The sequence below is a fragment of the Triturus cristatus genome, chromosome 4_2 (assembly GCF_964204655.1).
Source record: "Triturus cristatus chromosome 4_2, aTriCri1.1, whole genome shotgun sequence".
Classification (NCBI taxonomy): domain Eukaryota; kingdom Metazoa; phylum Chordata; class Amphibia; order Caudata; family Salamandridae; genus Triturus; species Triturus cristatus.
The window spans coordinates 915,211,239-915,229,602 of NC_140586.1; the positions used below are offsets into that span (position 1 = coordinate 915,211,239).

Consider the following 18,364-nt stretch of genomic DNA (forward strand, 5'->3'; position numbering starts at 1 on the left):
AATTGAGGAACAATCACAGTGCACATACATTAACCTGTAGTCAAGTCAAAATCATCCAGTTGATAAAATACTTTACCTGCAGTGAACACCCATAAACATAAAACCTGAAAACTTCATCCTTAACACAATAATCAGAGTAAGCTTGCACTGATCAGGATAGGTCAGCCTGCACTGGAGGCAAAGCTAAGCTGCTGTGCTCCGCATCAGAGATAAAGGGCTCTTGCATTCAGACCAGCCAGGGCAAGGGACTACCAGTAGCCAAGCTGGTAGCCGCCAAAGAAAGCATTTATTAAGTTCAGTTCTGCAGTGAAAGAAAGCTATTGTGAATGAGTGGACCTGTCCACAGATTTCTGTTTAGCCCCATTAGGCACATGATGGATGGTCTGTCTATCCTGCAGTAGGCCACCTATACCTGGATGGCATTAACCCTGATTGGTCACCAGTCTTCAGTTTTTTTTTTTTATCCCATCCCTTGCCAAACATTACCTTAATGTCCCTGATCCAGGGAGACTGTTTCCTCTTCAGGAAAATGAGTACAAGGACTCATGGCATTCCTTTCTGCGATCCCTGCATTCAGATCTCATCTCTCCAAATCAGCAGCCCTCCAACAATGGCTCAGGAGAAAGCCATGGGAAGGGGAGGAGGAGGAGTCTGCTCTTAAAATGAGGTTGGCCTTCTGAAAGATAGAAACCAATCCGAAATGAGCGTATAGGTGCAGGGGCATGTCAGGCCTTCCTCTACCGAATTACTGTTGCTTCAGGTCCAGCCAGGGAGGTCTTTGGCTCCCTGCCTCCTAGTTAAGGCCATATCTCCTACAGCATGGTGGGTTTCAGACAGTATTAAGAGTGTCAGCCTTACTCCACTCTTTTTCCCCACAAGCCACTAGGGTGGGAAATATTACAGAAGAGAACCTGACACATGGATCCTATGAATCCCATTTGTGAGGGTTTCCCATAACCTCGAACGAGAATATCCGACATGTAAGGGCTGAGCTACTTGATTACAAAAGTAATAAGACGTCTCTTGCTGCACCTATGAGGCAGGGGAGGTTTCTGGCTGTATTTGACAGATTGTACATGTATACATTGTGGTGATTAGCAATAAATCCTATACACTACCTCACAGACGTTAGCTTGGTTTCTTCAAGCCTACTTGAGGTTTCATTTTAGCTCTTGTGCCTCTTGGCTTCAATTGATGGCAGAGGTGAACAGTGTGCCTGATACTCTTAACTCTCCGGGGAGGATGCAGACAAGCTGTACCTAGGTATATCCTGCAGCTTTTATTTTGGGCTGCAAACCGGCTTCTAGTTACATTATGCCACATCTTTATGCTGTATTTCCCTCTAGGCTATGGGCTTTCTAGAATGATGACCCTTGAGCTTGTGGCAGGATGAATACAGTCAGTTTCCCGGGATGTACACCTAGGCAAGTAAACAATTGGTTTCCAGGCCCTTTGTAAGGCCCACAAGCCGCGAGATCCACATAAGCGGCTGGACTGGATCCTTCTTGATGCTTGGGGAGATGTTAACAGGCAGGTTTTAAGGTGACATAATGCAGTTCACCAGATATTTATATAGGCCTCAAATCTTCTCAACTTTTAAACCGGCCTCTTACTTACAAGAAAGTACTAGGGTCTCAAGATGAATCCATGAGGTGACCCATAGTTTGATAATAAGAAATTGTAAAGTGTGATTGTTGAGCTTTTTAAGCAATTGAAAAACGTTGCCTATGGTTTTTTGACTCTTTCAATAGCAAGGTGAGCTTCAGGAGCTCTCATGAGTTGTTTGTTGTGATTTGTTTTAAAATAAGCCATAATGGCTACTCAGAGGCTTTTGTATTGTGATATTTCCGCTTGTAGGCTACTTCATAGAGGAAGAAAAGGTAGCAATGACAATGTCGATCATTTTGTCTTTTGTGTAATGAAAAGGTTTCTTAATTGAGTGATGAGTGTGTCAATATTAACATTCCTGTGGGCATTTACACACCCAACAACCTCTTAGTGGTACTAAAATAGTACATGTTTGTTGTCCATAAGGAAGTAAAGGTATTTAGCTTCAGTGAGATGCACATTTGATCTGGCAGTGCACGGTTGCATTACACGCAGAGCAGTAACAGCTAGCAATCACGTCGAGGACTGGAGAAGTGTATATTTCCTTCACAAATACACAACTATTGCATAGGCAGCAGCAGTTCAATCATTAGGTCCACGTATATAAGGTACATCATAGCCTCTTGTTCGTTCCTTCCAACCTCCCCCACTCTCTACCAGGGAGCAGTGCTTGATATCTCCAAGTTTATGTGCCACTCCTCTCTAACACTGAAATGTTACAGGTCTGAGAATAAAAATGTGCCTCGACGCCCAGGGACTGACCCACACACATTACTCAAAACATATCACTCTTTTAAGGACTCAGACTCTGCTCTGCAGTGTAATCCTCACGCTGATGCAGGAGGACAGCCGATAGAGCTATGAGGCTGTAGGAAGGTAGCACCAGGCGCAACGCCGATGTCATCGATTTAACTTAACAGAGCTCCTGCATCAAACCATGTTACTGCGCACAGTTAAATGTTTGTCACCCATTTTCTGGTTTTGTCTCTACCTTGACCCTCCCATTTTCTTATCGTCGTTGATTCTCATTTCTCATCCTCCTTGATTCTTCTCACAATTCTAATAACATTTCTCACCCCTCCTCTTAGTTAGCTCCTTTGTTTTATTGCTTCTCTCCCATGAAATTTTTCTTCTTTCCTCGTACCCTTTGTTGTCTGTCTAACTGCCTTCCTCTTGTTCTCGTACATATTTCTGTTGTGCCTTTCTTGCTTCTGCTCTCTCCCGACCCTGTCTTTCTCTTTTCTCTTCCCCTGCTCTGTCTCTTTCTCTGTTATCACCTTCATGGTCCCCCCCCCCCCTTCTCTTCACTTTCCTTTCTTCCAATCCAGCCCTTTTGCTCTGTAATCTTTATTTCCTTATTTATTTCTTTTGTCCTCATTCTTTTCCTTCTTCTTCCCTGCTTCATCTCCTGCGGTCTAACCATCATTTTCTCACCTCATGAACCTTCCTCTTGTCTCCTGCAGCGAGAGGAGAAGCAGCTGGAGGCCTCCATCGATGTCCTCATTAATCAGGTCGGCGACTTGAAGAAATCCCTTGCTAGCTTCATCTACAAGCTGGAGAACGAGTATGAGCACCTTACCTGGTGAGACATGAGGTGGCCTGCAAGATCACTCTGTTGCATCTGTGTTGTAGCAGACCGTGTTGTGCAGTCATGGCATTTTGTCACACCCCTCCACTGCAGCAACAAACCATCCTCAGGCAGGCTGCAAGCAGTTGTAGTCTGCTAATGGTATGCTGTGTGGCCATATATGTTTGCTTTGTTAGTAAGATTTGTGGTCAGACTGGCATAATGGGGCGCAGCTGGAGCTTAGTTGACATACAGCAAGCTCGGGATCTCTTACAGCCGCTACAGTCTCTTAACAGTATCCCTAACCCTGCGGAGCTTCCTTCCTGAAGGCACACCAGTCATCACCAGCCCGTGGTAGCGACGACTAGGCCGAGTAGTGTGCTTATTTCTGTTAGTTTCTCCTTGCATGCTTTGGGCCTTGCAGAAGACATCTCTGGTCTCATATAAGGCGTTCCCGGACCTCCTCCTAGCTACTAGAGATTTACTTAGGCTTGTACGTTGTTAGTCGGTGTAAAAGTTCAAAAGACTTTAAAGGCTGAAATGCAGCCAGTAGGTGCCATAACACCATCAAATATACCCTCTTTTATACAGTATCGCTGGCAGAAAACAGAATCGGGGAATGTGGTAGTGTAAGTAATCCCCAGCCCCTGTATTGCCGCCATTGCACTGATTTCACCCCATCCCACTCAATTGGTTGATATTTATTTTATCTCCTGCAGAAATCAGTTCATCCAAAGCAGGGAACTCGCATCTAAAAGTGAAGGCTCACGTCAATTGGCTTGGGAGATTTCTAACACTGTGGTACTCATTGGCCACCCTTTGCCTTCTTGTATGCTCACCGTGAACATTCCAGGACCTACGTGCTTTTGTATTTTATCCTTTTTTTGCAGTTCTTTCAGCTTCTCTCGGCTTTGCATTGCTCATCATCATTGCTTCTTTTCACTAAGCTGAGCCTTCGAATGACGGCTCTTGCATTGCATGACACAGCTGCCTCCCTTTCACTTGCATAACTCCCTCTCTCTCAATTATGTTACTTGGGATTTGTAGGCAGAAGTGCTGCAAACTTGTCACCTTTTACTGTACTGCAATAGGATTCCACACAGATGTTGGTTATGGAGATGAGTAGTGTTGCTCCATTGTCTTTACAGGTAGTGTATAGCTGTTTGTTCAGGCCGGGGATCAAAAAAAGTGACAGTAAAGTGTTATTCCTAAAAATGTCGGACCTTGAAAGAAACACATTGCACAGGATGCAGCAGCTTTTTTGATTCACCTCTTTCAGGAAAAGGGGTAGACACTTGGCACTTTTTCAGTTTCCTCACTGCTCAGGTATGAGTCCTTCCGCCGGCCTTCAATAGTAGTTAGTAATGGTCTTTAAGTAGGATGGAGTCCTCGTCTCCAAACCAGGGAAGGGAGTCTTCGGAAAGAAGGTGTCAAGCGCAGCTCTTCAGAGACCACCTTCTTGACCTCTTTTAATTTGTAGATGAGTCGTTCTGCATCCTATGTCCATTTCTGAATCCAGAATGCGAACTGGATGAAGAGTGGAAAATTGGCGGCAGAAGGATTAAATCTTACCTCTCAGAGAGGATTTTAGCTATTGCTGTTGTTCTCTAAGAGTACTGGCAGATCAAGAGCAGCAGCTGGAATCCGTGGAGCAGAAGCATGAAGAAATCTGGTTGCCTTCTAGAGCGAGGAATGACTTGAGAGCGGAGTCGCAATGCAACAAGAAGACTAAGCAGTTCTGTTTTATGCTCGTCGAGAAAGAACAAAAAGTAATACCTCTCCATAATGGATTAGAGAAGTCTCAATAGAAACAGATGATGAAACTGGTAAACTTCCCAAGGAAATATCTGGCTTAGAACACAACTAAACTAAAAGTAAAAGTTATGGATTCTCAACAATATGTCTGAACTCAACTACAGCACTACCTAATCAATACTGACAAAATGTTTGCATGAACCCAGCCCAGTTTACTCCGCAGAACCCCAACCAGCAACCAGGGGCAAGTCCAAGAAGGCTTACTGCAAAACATCACAGCCGAATACAGCTGGGCCTGAAAAGTGGAGGGCAGTGGCATGTGCTGCTTCAGTGCCACCAGACCAAAGACACCTGCCTGATTCCAACCAGGGGTAGAGAATAGAAAACCTTCCTAGATGGCTGGAGAGTGCGCTAAGGAGTGTTACCCCTAGAAACAAGACGAGTTAAGTTTGAGTAGACCCAACCCTCTTGCCAGTACCAAGATTCCTAACAGAAGGTTGCAGGTAGTGCTCCTCTTCCATGGTGCCCTACTTCTGACACACATCACTTTGCTGTTTTCATGGTGTGTAGCAAGATGACATTCCTTCCTCTTTTACTCTTCACTCAATTTTCCCCTATATTGCCTTTCAGTACCTGAATCCACTTAAATGCTAAAACCTAATGACCAGCGCCTCGCTGAGCCTGTTCACTCCCTTTAAGATGTTGCCATTTGTACAAGAGGAAATAGCGTTGGTGATGGGTAACTGCGTGAATGAAGGGCAGTGGAGAGTTATTACGGGACTACTAGGAAATCTGTAAGATCCTGCAAGCCAGTGAGTGAGATATTCTGAAAGTCCCAGGCATGATTACAGTCTACGGCAGAAAGTAGCTGACCTTACAGACTTGCCTGTTCTATACTCTGTTTCGTATCCTTGATCAGCATGCATTGCTCGCTTGTAGATTCCGTCCATGTCAGTTGGCACATTAATAACTTTAGCTCCTTTCTCTTTCTTGAACTAACCAAGCCATTGAATCTGGCGATCCTCTTTGCAAACGATTTGTGAATCGCCCGAGATTGGATATCCAGACCCTTTAGGTGGCTGCTTAGAAGTCCTAACTTAAGTCAAGTCGTTCTCTAGAGACTGTTGCTCTTGCCTCCAGTTCTACAGGTATATTTGACATAAACTGTTGTATTTCCTGTCTATGCAACACTTTAAATTTAAATACATCTGTGCACCATCTTTAGAGAAAGAAAGATTTGTTGATGGTTTGGCCTACTCAGAGATTCATGAATGGTTCCTAAACACCTTACAGCACCTGTTACTACTCTAGCTCAACACGTAAACCAGGCTCTGGGTTTTCAGAAAACAGTCTTCAGAACCTATGGCCTTAGACACATAAAAACTTTAAAGTTCTTGCTTGTAGCCACCGCAGGGGTCATGGATGTTAAAGTTTTTCCAGTGGCACCACTTATTCTGTTTTTCAGGATTATAAGGTTCTGTTGGGAAGTAACCCTAAATCCATTAAAGGGGCTAATGTTTTAAATTCTAAGAAGCAGAATAATCTGCTAAAGACTACATAGACTTTATTCTAATGCAGAGGCACTGAGGCATTGTGTACATTAATAAGACATTCTATTTTCATGTATTATAATCCTTTGTAACTGAGACCAGTGTAACACTGTGATGCCTATCTAGTTGAACTGTTCTACAAACATGTAAGTATGCATTTTCAATTGTTTTGATTTTACTTGGTGTTTGGAGGCAGAGCCCAGTAAGGGGACTTAATCCAGGACTGTTTACAGTATTTGCTGGATTGGAGGCCAGAGGAACATAGGGCCCTTGTCGGGGATCGATTAGTATCAGTGAAAAGCTAAAAACGTATCTTTTGAAACCACACACTGATTTGTTTATCTGCTCAGTTGTCTATCACCGGATATCTTACAGTTTAAGCACTCTACAGATCTCATCAACTTATTCATAGTAAGGACTGCGATCGATGGGATAAATGGAAGGTTTTGATCTGGATCAGTTCATTGTTTTGCTTTCCTCCTGTCCTCCTTGCTAACACTACCTTCTGACTGTGCTGTCTTCATTGTAAATGTTTAGCTGTCTCCCTTTATCTAATTTTAATTGGTCCCATGTCTCGTTCTCCATCTGTTCTCCCTTCTGCTTCAAGTCACTGGGCATTCTGATTGGGCCTGTCTACATCCATAGGCTCCCCACTTGCTTTTTGTCGATATTCATCTTTTTTCTAAATGGAATGAATGTTCGTGTGTGTGTGTCCTAGTTTAACTGCTGTGCATTTTTCACTGCTTAATATGAACAGATTACTTCTTGAGATCCTACGCACTTTGCAGAGAATGTATTTAACAATTTAAGCTCTTACCAACCAGCACTGGATACAACCAAGATTGTTTCCATTCTCCTTTGCATCACCTTCACAGGCTAAGTTATTTTTCATACATAATTTGGAATGGATGTTATTTAATATCTTGCCTTCTATAGCCATTCCATGCCTGGGCCCTTTTTGTTTCACTCAGCCATTCCTAACCCTATAACCCTTACTACTGATTCCTTCTTCCTCCCACAGGCCGTCAGTGCTGGACAGCTTTGCTCTGCTTTCCGGACAGCTCAGTACTCTGAATAAGCTGCTGAAGAATGACAAGACTCCACTGCTGAGGAACCAGGTCATCATCCCACTTATCCTGTCTCCAGACCGCGATGAGGAGATCATGGTCAGTGGTTGGCCATGCGTGCAGGCAATCGCACGCTAATGTGTAAAAATGGTTAACTCCGAAGTCATGTAGGACACGGACGTCTCCCCAAGTCCATGGCCATCAAGTAATGGAACATTTGTTCTCAAAACCTAAGTACCCTGGTTTCGCTGGAGGTAGAGATTCCTCTGCTCCTAAAACACACCCACAACTCGATTGTTGATAACTGCAGAGGCAGACCCCCTGGCCCAAAACTTGCTTTGTGTTACTCTACCATGTATAGAAGCTAAGAATTGCCCTAACAAAGTGTTCTGAGAGGGTGATTGGGGACTTAGCAACACCAACCACGCCAGATGACCCTTAAATGTCAGTGGCAACTGCAAGATGCTTGCTTCTTCTTTTGCAAGCTGCTGCAGTAACTCATTGACTCAACAGAGAGAAAGGAGATTTGTCGGGGAGGCGGGGGTATCTGCATCCCTCCTTACAATATCTGGTTAAATTGAGATTGATATAACAATGATCCTACAACTGAGGCCATCATTACAGAAAGTCCAAACATCACATGAATCCTTGATCAAATGAGGTTGAGAGCTATGCTCCTTGTAGTGAAGGCGAGGTAAAAAGGTTTGATAATTCAGTGGGTTAGGGTCCTTCTTAGTATAAAGGTTATTGTTGGGAATAGATTTAGGATTAGTGCGAGTGTTACAATTAAACTAAGTCACATCAATGACTAGAGTCTGCTTTAGGGTTACAGTGAAGGAAGGTGTGGCTAGTGTGAGAGTGAATTTGGGAAGAATGAGTGAAGACCACATTTGCTGCCGCGAGATGTATTATAGCAGATTTGTGGTTGCAGGAAGTTCCTTGAAATTTGTTTCCAAGGGCTCATTGTGGCAATGGTCTTCCCTGTAATAACAAACATCTGTAACTTGAGGATGGACTTTAATGAGTTGAGAATCAATTGTGGCAGTATCTGATGCCGAGCCTGATGATGACACCAATGTCACTTCTGCTTCCAGCGGTTGACGGAGGGACGTGTCCCTGTTTTCAGCCACGAGGTGGTCCCAGACCACTTGAGGACCAAGCCAGACCCTGAGGTGGAAGAACAGGAGAAGCAATTGAGCACAGAGGCCGCTCGTCTCACCCCTGATGCGGCTGTGGTAGGATTTGCTTTTTTCTTTTTGTCCATGAAGATTGAAGCGGTCCCCACCCCTAAAACGTCAACCTTAGCCAGGAATTTAACCGACTGAGAAAATGCAGAGAGATGTTTGATTTGATTGACACATTTAGAGCGTGGGTTGAAGAATGCGCTTTCAGCAGTGTTGGGTTGTATGGAAAGGTTGTACTGCTTCAGAATGCTTTGAGCGCTGTACACAACTTTTCTCAATAACGCAAGTTTATTCATTGACCTAGAACCTGTTATGTTTGTGTCCTAATCGAGGAAACTTGCTGTCAGAACCCGATGTACAGATCAGATTTGTCAATGCTCTTTCTTCATTCTCTTTCCTCGTCTGGACTCCCTCTGCCTCTATTTCTAGCACAGACCTGAAGACATAAGGGGCCAGGCAATGTTTATTATGTTTTTACAGCAGAACTTGAATGCATTGTGTCTAACCTTATAAATCCTCTAGAGGCGTTGGTCCAAGAGGAGAACAGTCCCAGAGTGCAGCATTTCTCCCCATTAGACCTCCAGCAGTCCCTATGAGTGTGTTTCACTGGGACACATGGCCCCAGCACCAACACCATTGAGTGTATTCATTGTTCTCTCCCCTGCTCAACTGATCAACCTGGAGAACCTGAACATTCAGTCAAGTTCAGGGCTAAACATGCACTCGTGCAGGATAACTTCCAGCAGCCTCCAGGCCGGAGAGAGTAGATTGACTTCTAGAATCCCACCGCTGTTCTTTTCACCCGCCTGACCAGTGTCCAGGTCATGGACAGAGCGAAGAGTCTGTGCTTCAAACGAAGGCTTTGCCTCCTGCATGAGAAATGTCTCTAAAACACAAGCGTATACACGAAGCTCAGCTCAAACTCTTCATTTTGTCTGCAAACACTGCACGCAGCCTCGGGGTGCTCGCCATACTCGCCTGTTGATTGTCGCTGTTCCCACTTGGCCTAATAAAGCTCCTTCTTCCCTGCATCCCGGCTATTAAAATAGATGTTTGATTTTCTTGAATCTAAATATAGTTTTATATTTCCTGTCTGTTAAAGTTGCCGTACATCCCAATTTTGCCTTAACGTCTGTTTTTAAATATTCGTTCTTATATATTACTTTGAAATAGGTAGCCCATTACACCGTTGGATACTGTATGAAATTATTCCATTTTGTGCTGTTGGTAGGAAACCAGCATTAAACAAAGAATAAACTCAGAAGCTACGTTTCCTGTAAGGAAGGGGCCCAGCCAGCAATGCTGGTTATAGTACAGTTTTTTCCATTCTGCTTCTAACGTACCTTTTAAAACTGAAAACTTGGGCGGTGGCAGTGGTCTACTTTTTATGACTCAGCGAGGGTGTGACAAACACCTATATAGTGCACTGTTCTCTTGTCGGTATCTAGGCACTAAAGTAACCGCTACCAGAGAAAACAGTCACGTCCTCGACCTGTACCTAAAGTATGCAAATGAGGTTTGCAGGCCTAGCCTTTCTTATTGGACCGTTGGGGGCAGGGCCAAGACTGATTTTCTTATGTTTGGTCGATGGCTGTAATGATTGGTTTCTGACTTTACATGCACAGAAATGTGAAAAAAAACATGGAACGGAGTGCACTCACAGTAATTAGCTGTAATTCAGATTAACTCAAGCATTTGAAGCCATCACTCTTTGCTGTCTCGGAGTTGTACATCCTCCTGAGAAGTTCTACCATTAGACCTCCATATAGACAACAAAATGGCAATGACTTGTTTGAAAGCACCATAAAGTATTGTTGAACTGACCAAACGGGGTAGTGGAAAACACTGGCTGTTCTTGGGTACCCGAATAGGCCGTGCATACCATGTTGAAGGGTTCTAGGTGACGTGTGGATTAAGGAGAGCTGGCTTAAGACGTCAAACGCCTCTCTAAAGACACAGATCTTGGGGGGCGTGGCCAAGATGGCGGCGAGGTGAGACGCATTTCCCTGTCTCTCCCTCGCACGCCCGAGAACAGCGCCGAAACGGGGCCGATCGCCTTCCCTGTTTCTGGCACACAGCACCGCCAGCGACGCCGGAGTGCGGGGCGAGCCTATCGACACCCCTCAGGCGCCCCCTGGAGCAGCGGTGACCGTCTGGTGGCGGGAGGAGTCTGCGGCCGGCCGCGGGCAGTGACGAGCGCGGCAGCCACGGCCTAAAGTTCCGAGACACCGGCGAGGGTGAGGGACCCCCGCGGCAGCGCTGGCGGCGCGTGGACGCTCTGCCGACCCCCTGAGACTGGGAGGAAGTGGGGGCGGCATTCCAGCGGGCACGGCGGCGGGGTGCCACGGACGGCAGCACAAGCCTGGAGGACGCAGGGGCAGCTGGACGACAGGAGGACCTGAGGCCTAGCCGGGCACGTAGCGGCGCCGGCCTCGATTGAAGGAGAGGCGGCTGGGGCGCCTGCGTGCAGAGGCTGCAGCCCAGCACCCACTGCGGAGCCGGGGGCCACCTGGCTGGTGGTCGCCTGGGACGGACGGAGGGCCTGTCTGGCTGGCTGCCACCCACGCAAGACGAAGGATTGGGGCCCGACGGGGAGAGAGCCAGCGGCGGAGAGTCCATATCTGCGCACGGAGGGGCAGGGGCGACGCCGGGCCCCCAGAGGTGAGACAGCTCTTTGCCCGCAAGTCGCTGAGGAAGCGAAGGCGCCACACAACAGCTGAGCCCCCGGGCGCGAGGAACAGCCGGGAGGCGCCCGAGGGGCGGGGGTCGGAGCGGACGGGCCCCGCCGCCACGACAGCGGGACGGGAGCGGGCGGGGGCGGCCGCCACGACAGCGGGACGGGAGCGGGCGGGGGCGGCCGCCACCTTACCCCGCACCAGGGGGGGAGAGACCCCCAAGAGTTAGAGAGCACTTGCGGCTGCCGCCTGCCCCCTCTCAGAGGCTGCTTCGGAGAGAGGCGCAGGGGCCTACGGACGTTGCCACTGAGAGGGGCTCCTCCAGCGGAGGGGGTGGACGGCGCCGAACACGAGGGCGGGCCGTGCATCCCTCCAGCAGCGGTCGGGGCCTGCAGCGGGCGGAGCGCTGCGGTGAACGGACTTCGGGGACCTGACCGGCGGGTTTGTGGCCTGATTCCTGGTGCCACGCCAAGAGAGCCGTACGGCGGTGAGCCCACTCGAATAATGGCGACCCAACGGGGTAAAGGTAAAGACAAGACACAGAGCAAGTCGCTGCAGGAGTTGTTTGCCAAGCCCCATGGGGGGGGGGGGGGGCGGCGGCGGCGGCCCCAGAGACTCAGACGACCGTGGCTGACGCGATGCGGCCGAAGGGGGCCGGGGACGACGGGGAGGCACCGGTCACCAGGGCGATCCTGATGTCGCTATTTGCGGAACAACGGGAGGACTTCAAATGCATGAAGCAGGAACTCGCGGCGGAGCTACGGGAGGTACGGAGGGACCTGGATGGCATGCGGGAGAGAGTGTAAGCGGTGGAAAACAGAATGGATGCACAGGACACGGAACTCTCCCTAGTACACCAGGATCTTCTACGCCTCCATGACCAGCAGGTGGATATTCAAACCCACCTGGAAGACTTGGAGAACCGGTCGAGGCGGCACAACATCCGAATCAGGGGGGTGAAACGCAACGCCGAAGAGGGGGATGTCTTTGCCTTCACGCGGGAGCTCTTTAACCAGATCCTAGGGAGGCCGGCGGACACTGCGCTCGTCCTGGATAGGGCCCACCGGGTGGCCCCCCCCCCCCCCCCCCGCCCGGATAATGCCCTGCCGGCCGACATCCTGGTCTGCCTCCAGGACTACAACACGAAGGAGGAGATCCTCCGCAAGGCCAGATCACAACACCCCATCACTTTTCGAGGTAGTCTCCCGGTTCTCTATCAGGATCTTTCCGCCCTGACCCTACAAAAACGCAGAACCTTCCGCCCTGTCACGGATGCTCTCCGTCAACGGGACATTAAATACTCCTGGGGCCACCCGTTTCGTCTTATCTTTCGGCACAATGACCGGCTGTATCAGCTTCGTTCCCTGACGGAGGCGTGCAAGCTATTGGACATTGACTGCCCGAAGGAGGAGGAGGAAGGTCTGGTAGCGGGCTCTCAGAAAGCCGGTGGCCCAGGCTCAGGTTGGAGCCAACTGAAGCAGCGGCGCAGAGGTGCCAGAGGGCGGTGCCCCCCCCCCCCCCCCCCCCCGAGGAGATTGCCCAGGGACGTCAGGAGGCCTTAGCCTCGGTGGTGGAATCGTTGGCGCCAAAGGTCGAATCCCCTTGAGGGGGGCCGCCTAAGGGAAGTGATATTGTAGTTCCATTGTGGCTTACACTGCCCCACAACTCGCTGGAGAGTCGCTGGCGGGCGCAAGGGCGGGCGGGCGGGGGAGGCTCGGCTCTCTGGGACGCCACGTTTCCCCCCTTGACATTGAACATTGCGATCTTCCCTGGAGGATGGACTATTGGTTCTCTTAACACTGTTGGGGAGAGGGAGGGGGGATGCGCGGGGTCAGTTGGGGATTTCTTCTTTTCTATTTCTTTTCTTTCTTTTCCTTCTCTCTCCTGTGTCGGGCTCGAGGGGCGGTGGTTGGACGGCTCGGGCACACTTCGGTCACCACAGGGATGCACGACACCAGCTAGCGTTTACTGACAGGTGGGAATGCCTCCAACAACAATTAAGATCCTTACGCTCAATGTCCGGGGCCTTAACAATCCTATTAAACGACGATCCATAATTTCCCTTCTCGCACAGTCGGGGGCGGAGCTATGCCTGCTCCAAGAGACGCATTTGCTTACGAAAGACACACACCGGCTGCAGTCTAGGTCATTCCCCATACAGCTCTTTTCCTGTGACTCCACAAAACGGGCGGGGGTGGCGATACTTCTAGCGCCGAAGTTTAATGGGCTTTCGATGCATAAGGTGGCGGAGATTAAGGGCAGGCTGCTGGTTTACCAATTCCAGCTGGGAGATTACACATTCACAGCGGGCACGATTTACGCACCCAACGACAGACCTGAACACTTCCTCCATACGGCGCTGACGGAGTTGTCGGCTTCCACGGACCGGAGGTTGCTACTTGGGGGTGACCTAAATCTGGTCTTCGACAACGTGATGGACCGCTCTGCACAACGCACGGGGCAGGTAGGCGCTCTGTCACAGACGGGTCGCACGGCAATACAGGAGTTAGATTTGGTGGAACTCTGGCGGCTGTATAATCACTCGGCCCGGGAATATAAGCACACTTCAAGCGCACATGGCACGTACGCGCGCCTAGACTATTTCCTGGCCACCCGCGCACTCGGGCAGGAGACCTCTGAGGTGGAGATTTTAGCGACCTCCCTCTCTGATCATGCAGCGGTGGTTATGACGCTGAAGCTCCCGCCCATGGGCAGGAGGAAGCGCCTATGGCGTTTGCGGGATACACTCCTGCTTCGCCCCGTGGTGGTCAAAAAGCTGCAAGGGGTCATTGAGGAATACCTTCGATTTAATGACAACGAAGATACAGCCCTGCCCACGTGCTGGCTGGCTCTGAAGGCGGTGGTCCGGGGGGCCATTATAGCCCTCTCCGCGGCAGAGAACAAAGAACGACAGGCGAAACGCTTGGAGCTATCACAGAAAGTCAGGGAGCTAGAACGTATGCATAGCCGTACCGGGGCACCGAGGGTCTGGCGGCTGTTAAAAACACAGAAAGCGCAGTTGGAAGCGCTAGACCGCGACAGGGCAGAATATGCAGCACTGCGCCTTCGGCATAGCTACTATGTGGGAGGTGATAAATGTGGTGGCCTCTTGGCCCGCTGCCTTCGGGAGGGCAGAGCGAGAGAGGGTGTCAAGGCGATAGTAGACCCGGGCGGGGTCCTGCACACGGACGACCGGGAGATCGCTGCGACGTTTCGGGATTTCTATGCCCGGCTCTATGACGAGCAGCCTCTCGATAGCGGCGGGCTGGACGCGTACTTAGACCAAGCTCGGGTGACAGGCCTCTCGACACTCCAGGCGGAGCTGCTGGACTCGCCGATCCGGCCGGAGGAGGTGATTTCGGCCATCTCGAGGCTCAAGCTAGGCAAGTCCCTGGGCCCCGATGGCTTTACGTTCTTATTCTACAAGCAATTCTGCCCCTTGGTCACCCCGATCCTCACACGACTCTTCAATTCGTTCGATACGTTCGGGGAGCTGCCCTCCTCCTTTTTGGACGCCGCTATAGTGGTGATCCCCAAACCCGGGAAAGATAGCACACAGTGCGGTTCCTACCGACCGATCTCCCTTTTAAACGTGGACCTCAAGCTGTAAACGGGGATTTTAGCGGCCCGTATTGCGCCGCATCTGCCGAACCTCATAGATCCAGATCAGGCAGGCTTTATTCCAGGCCGCCAAACGAGCGATCACACGAAACGGGTCCTACATCTCATTGAGAAGGCCTCTCGATGCCCGGCCGACAACGCCCTCCTGGCGGTGGATGCCGAGAAGGCCTCTGACCGGGTGCACTGGCCCTATCTTGAAGCGGTCCTGCAACGGTTCGGCTTGCGGGGCAAAGTGCGGGCGCGCATACTCAACTGCTACTGAGAACCCCACGCATCGGTCCGAGTTAATGGCCACACTTCTGAGCCATTTCGGATTTCACGGGGCACTCTGCAGGGCTGCCCCCTCTCCCCGTTGCTTTTCGCGATGTACATGGAGCCCCTTGCCCAGCATATATGACAAGACAGCCGGATCACGGACACCCACATGATCTGCCTCTACGCCGACGATGTTCTATTGACCTTCAGGGAGCCCTCAACGTCCCTGGGACCGATCCTCGAGGACCTCGCCGCGTTTGGGGAACTATCCGGCTTCAAAGTTAACGTTGCTAAATCGATGGCGCTCTCCCTCTCTTTCACACCGGGAGTGGTGGCAGACCTCCGTGCAACTTACCCGGTTCCCTGGTCGTCGGAGCCAGTCCCCTATCTCGGGGTGCAGTTGGCCCCTACGATTCCGAGCATTCGGACCCTGAACTACGAGCGTCTCTATTCTACCATCAAAACAGATCTCCAGCGCTGGCGACACCTGCCGCTCTCGTGGCTTGGGCGGGTGGCGGCCATTAAAATGACGATACTGCCTAAGATACTGTATGTGTTCCACACGCTCCCTATATACCCACCGAAGGGCTGGATCAAAAAGGTCCAATCCGAATTAGCACGCTTCATTTGGCAAGGCAGGAAACCACGCCTCAAACGCCAGATTAGTTCTCTCCCGCCGGAACACGGGGGCATTGGAGTCCCCGATCTCAAGCTCTACTTCCAGGCCGCTCAGCTCGCTACCTGGTGGAATGGATGAGGCCTGAATCCGAAAAACACTGGCTGTTCCAGGACCGGGCGGTGGCGGGGACTACCCTGGCTGCGATCCCGTTTCTGCGCCGGGGGCAGCGGCCCCCTAACCTATATGCCTCCTGGGTGACCCAGGCAGTGGTACGGATCTGGGATCAGACCGGCGAGGGACAAGAGCTGACGTCATTCCCCTCACCCCTAACCCCCTGTTCGGGAATTCCGATTTCCCGCCGGGGCTCCCGGAGTCCTCCTTCCCGGGTTGGCAATACTCCGGCTGCAGAGCATTAGGGGTCCTGTACAATGAGGGCCGGTTCATCCCCCAGGCGCGGTTGGCAGCGGACTATGGAATTCCGGCCAAGGACTTGATCGGCTATTTGCAGATCAAACACTGGGTCACGCAGCCGCGGGAGAAACGGGCAGCGCAACGCCAGCTCACAACGTTCGAACGTTGGCTGATCACACGTCAAACGGACAAAAAGCTGACATCCGATCTTTATAAGACGCTCCTCTCGTCACATTATCACTCATACCACGCAGGGAGGGCACGATGGGAGAGGGACCTGGGAAGGGACCTATTGGCAAAGGAGTGGGAGGGTAGCTGCTATAGGGCTCGCCACACAGCCACACACACAGGGCTCACTGAGACGCTCACTAAACTGGTGACCTATTGGTACTACACGCCGGAACGCCTACATCGCATGGACAGCTCACGCAGCGCAGATTGCTGGAGGGGGTGCGGTCGGCTGGGCACCTTGGTACATGTTCTCTGGGACTGCCCCTTGCTCTCCTCGTATTGGCAACAAATCCTGGATGAGGTGGACAGATACTTTGATACAGAGCTGCCCCGATTCCCTGCCTACATCATCCTGGGGGTCCCTTACGCCATTACTTATCCCTTGAAGTCCCACAGGGGGAAACAGATAGCCCTGGCACTAGGGGCGGCCACACAGTGCCTGTTAGCCTGCTGGAACGCACCCCGCATACCCACACACTTAGGATGGCTGCACCGCCTCTGGCATATTTTAGGGATGGAGCGTATCTCTCTGACACTGGCGGGGAAGGGCGCCTCCTTTGCGGAACTGTGGCAACCGTTCCGGTCCCTCCTGTCCCAGGACTTCCGGGAGCTGACTTGTCCCCGATACCTGCGCCTCCTCCGGCTCGGTACTGACCCGGAGGATGGGGAACCCACTTTGACGCCATGATTAACACATTGGCTCCGTGGTGGCCCTTTACGCTTGGCTTGCGGGTCCCTTTGCTCCTGAGACAGGATTACAATTCTTTGCTTCCTTCTTCTTCTTTCTTTCTTTCTCTTCTCTGACTTTCTTGTTAAAGGGGTACGGGGGTGGACGTGGAGGGAGGGAGGGTGAGGGGTTATTGGGGGGGTTCGGGTTCGGGGTGGGGGGAGAAAGGTATGGCGGCTGTCGGGCCTCGGAAGCGTCCCTTCGATTTCCCACCCGACTGGTAGCGGTGGAAGCGAGCTAAGTTGATCTTATCCCTGATGGGGTCGGGGATAGTATAATTGCCTGTTGCTATATTTTTCTCTGTGGAAAACCTTGATAAAAGATTTAAACCTAAAGACACAGATCTTCGTTTACTCCTTAACAAATGTTCCTGTCTCCACATCTTTAAGCTAGGCTGGTTGTGTCTCAAGTTTATTTAAGGGATCTCATGTGATTCCAGTGGGCTGTTCATAATAGTGTATTGGGGGGCAATCATGAAGTAGCTTCTGGGCAGGGATGTGGAATTTAATAAAATATCTACTCTTCCATGGGGCAGGTTGCTTCATAAATCTACTTGTCCTTTAACAAAATCCACTTGTCCTTTTCGTGCCATGTAGTGCAGCGACACATTAGGACAGCAATCTCGTTATATAAGAGCTCTTATATGGCCTTTCTGATTATGCCAGGGCTCATACCATAGTAGCGTTTGAATACTTGCAATCCCTTTATATTGCTGCAGAGCTACATACTGAGCTGAAGGTAGTGGTAAGCAATTTTTCCAGGGTTAGAGTCCCCTTTTGAGTCTGTGAAAACCTTCTAACTTGCATGTTTTAAGGGTTTCCAACAACTCTTTTCTAATCTTTTCCATACTGAGAAATGTTAGAAATGTATTCCTGACAATGGCAGATGTAAACCTTCTTCCAGAGTTGGGAACAAAGTGGTTGGAGGGAATTTGAACTTGCAAACACTCAGATTTTTTCATGAGCAAATCTACACATTCATATTTGTTCATGCTAAAATGCAGTTCACAAATATTTTCTGGGAGTACGATTTCTTGTCCTACTACGGTAAATTCTTGAGATATCTCAAAAGCCGTATAGCTGCACTTAATGCAA

General features: G+C 50.2%; 1 protein-coding gene across 2 annotated transcripts in view; it reads left to right on the top strand.

Moving 5' to 3' along the window:
- Positions 1-18,364, top strand: part of MED8 (mediator complex subunit 8) — a 56,902-nt gene that overhangs the window by 18,384 nt on the left and 20,154 nt on the right. For both annotated transcript variants that reach the window (XM_085602969.1, XM_085602968.1), the window contains exons 2-4: positions 3,072-3,190; positions 7,502-7,646; positions 8,642-8,782. In XM_085602969.1, the coding sequence (XP_085459095.1) occupies positions 3,072-3,190; positions 7,502-7,646; positions 8,642-8,782 (405 nt within the window). The remainder of the gene's footprint in view (positions 1-3,071; positions 3,191-7,501; positions 7,647-8,641; positions 8,783-18,364) is intronic.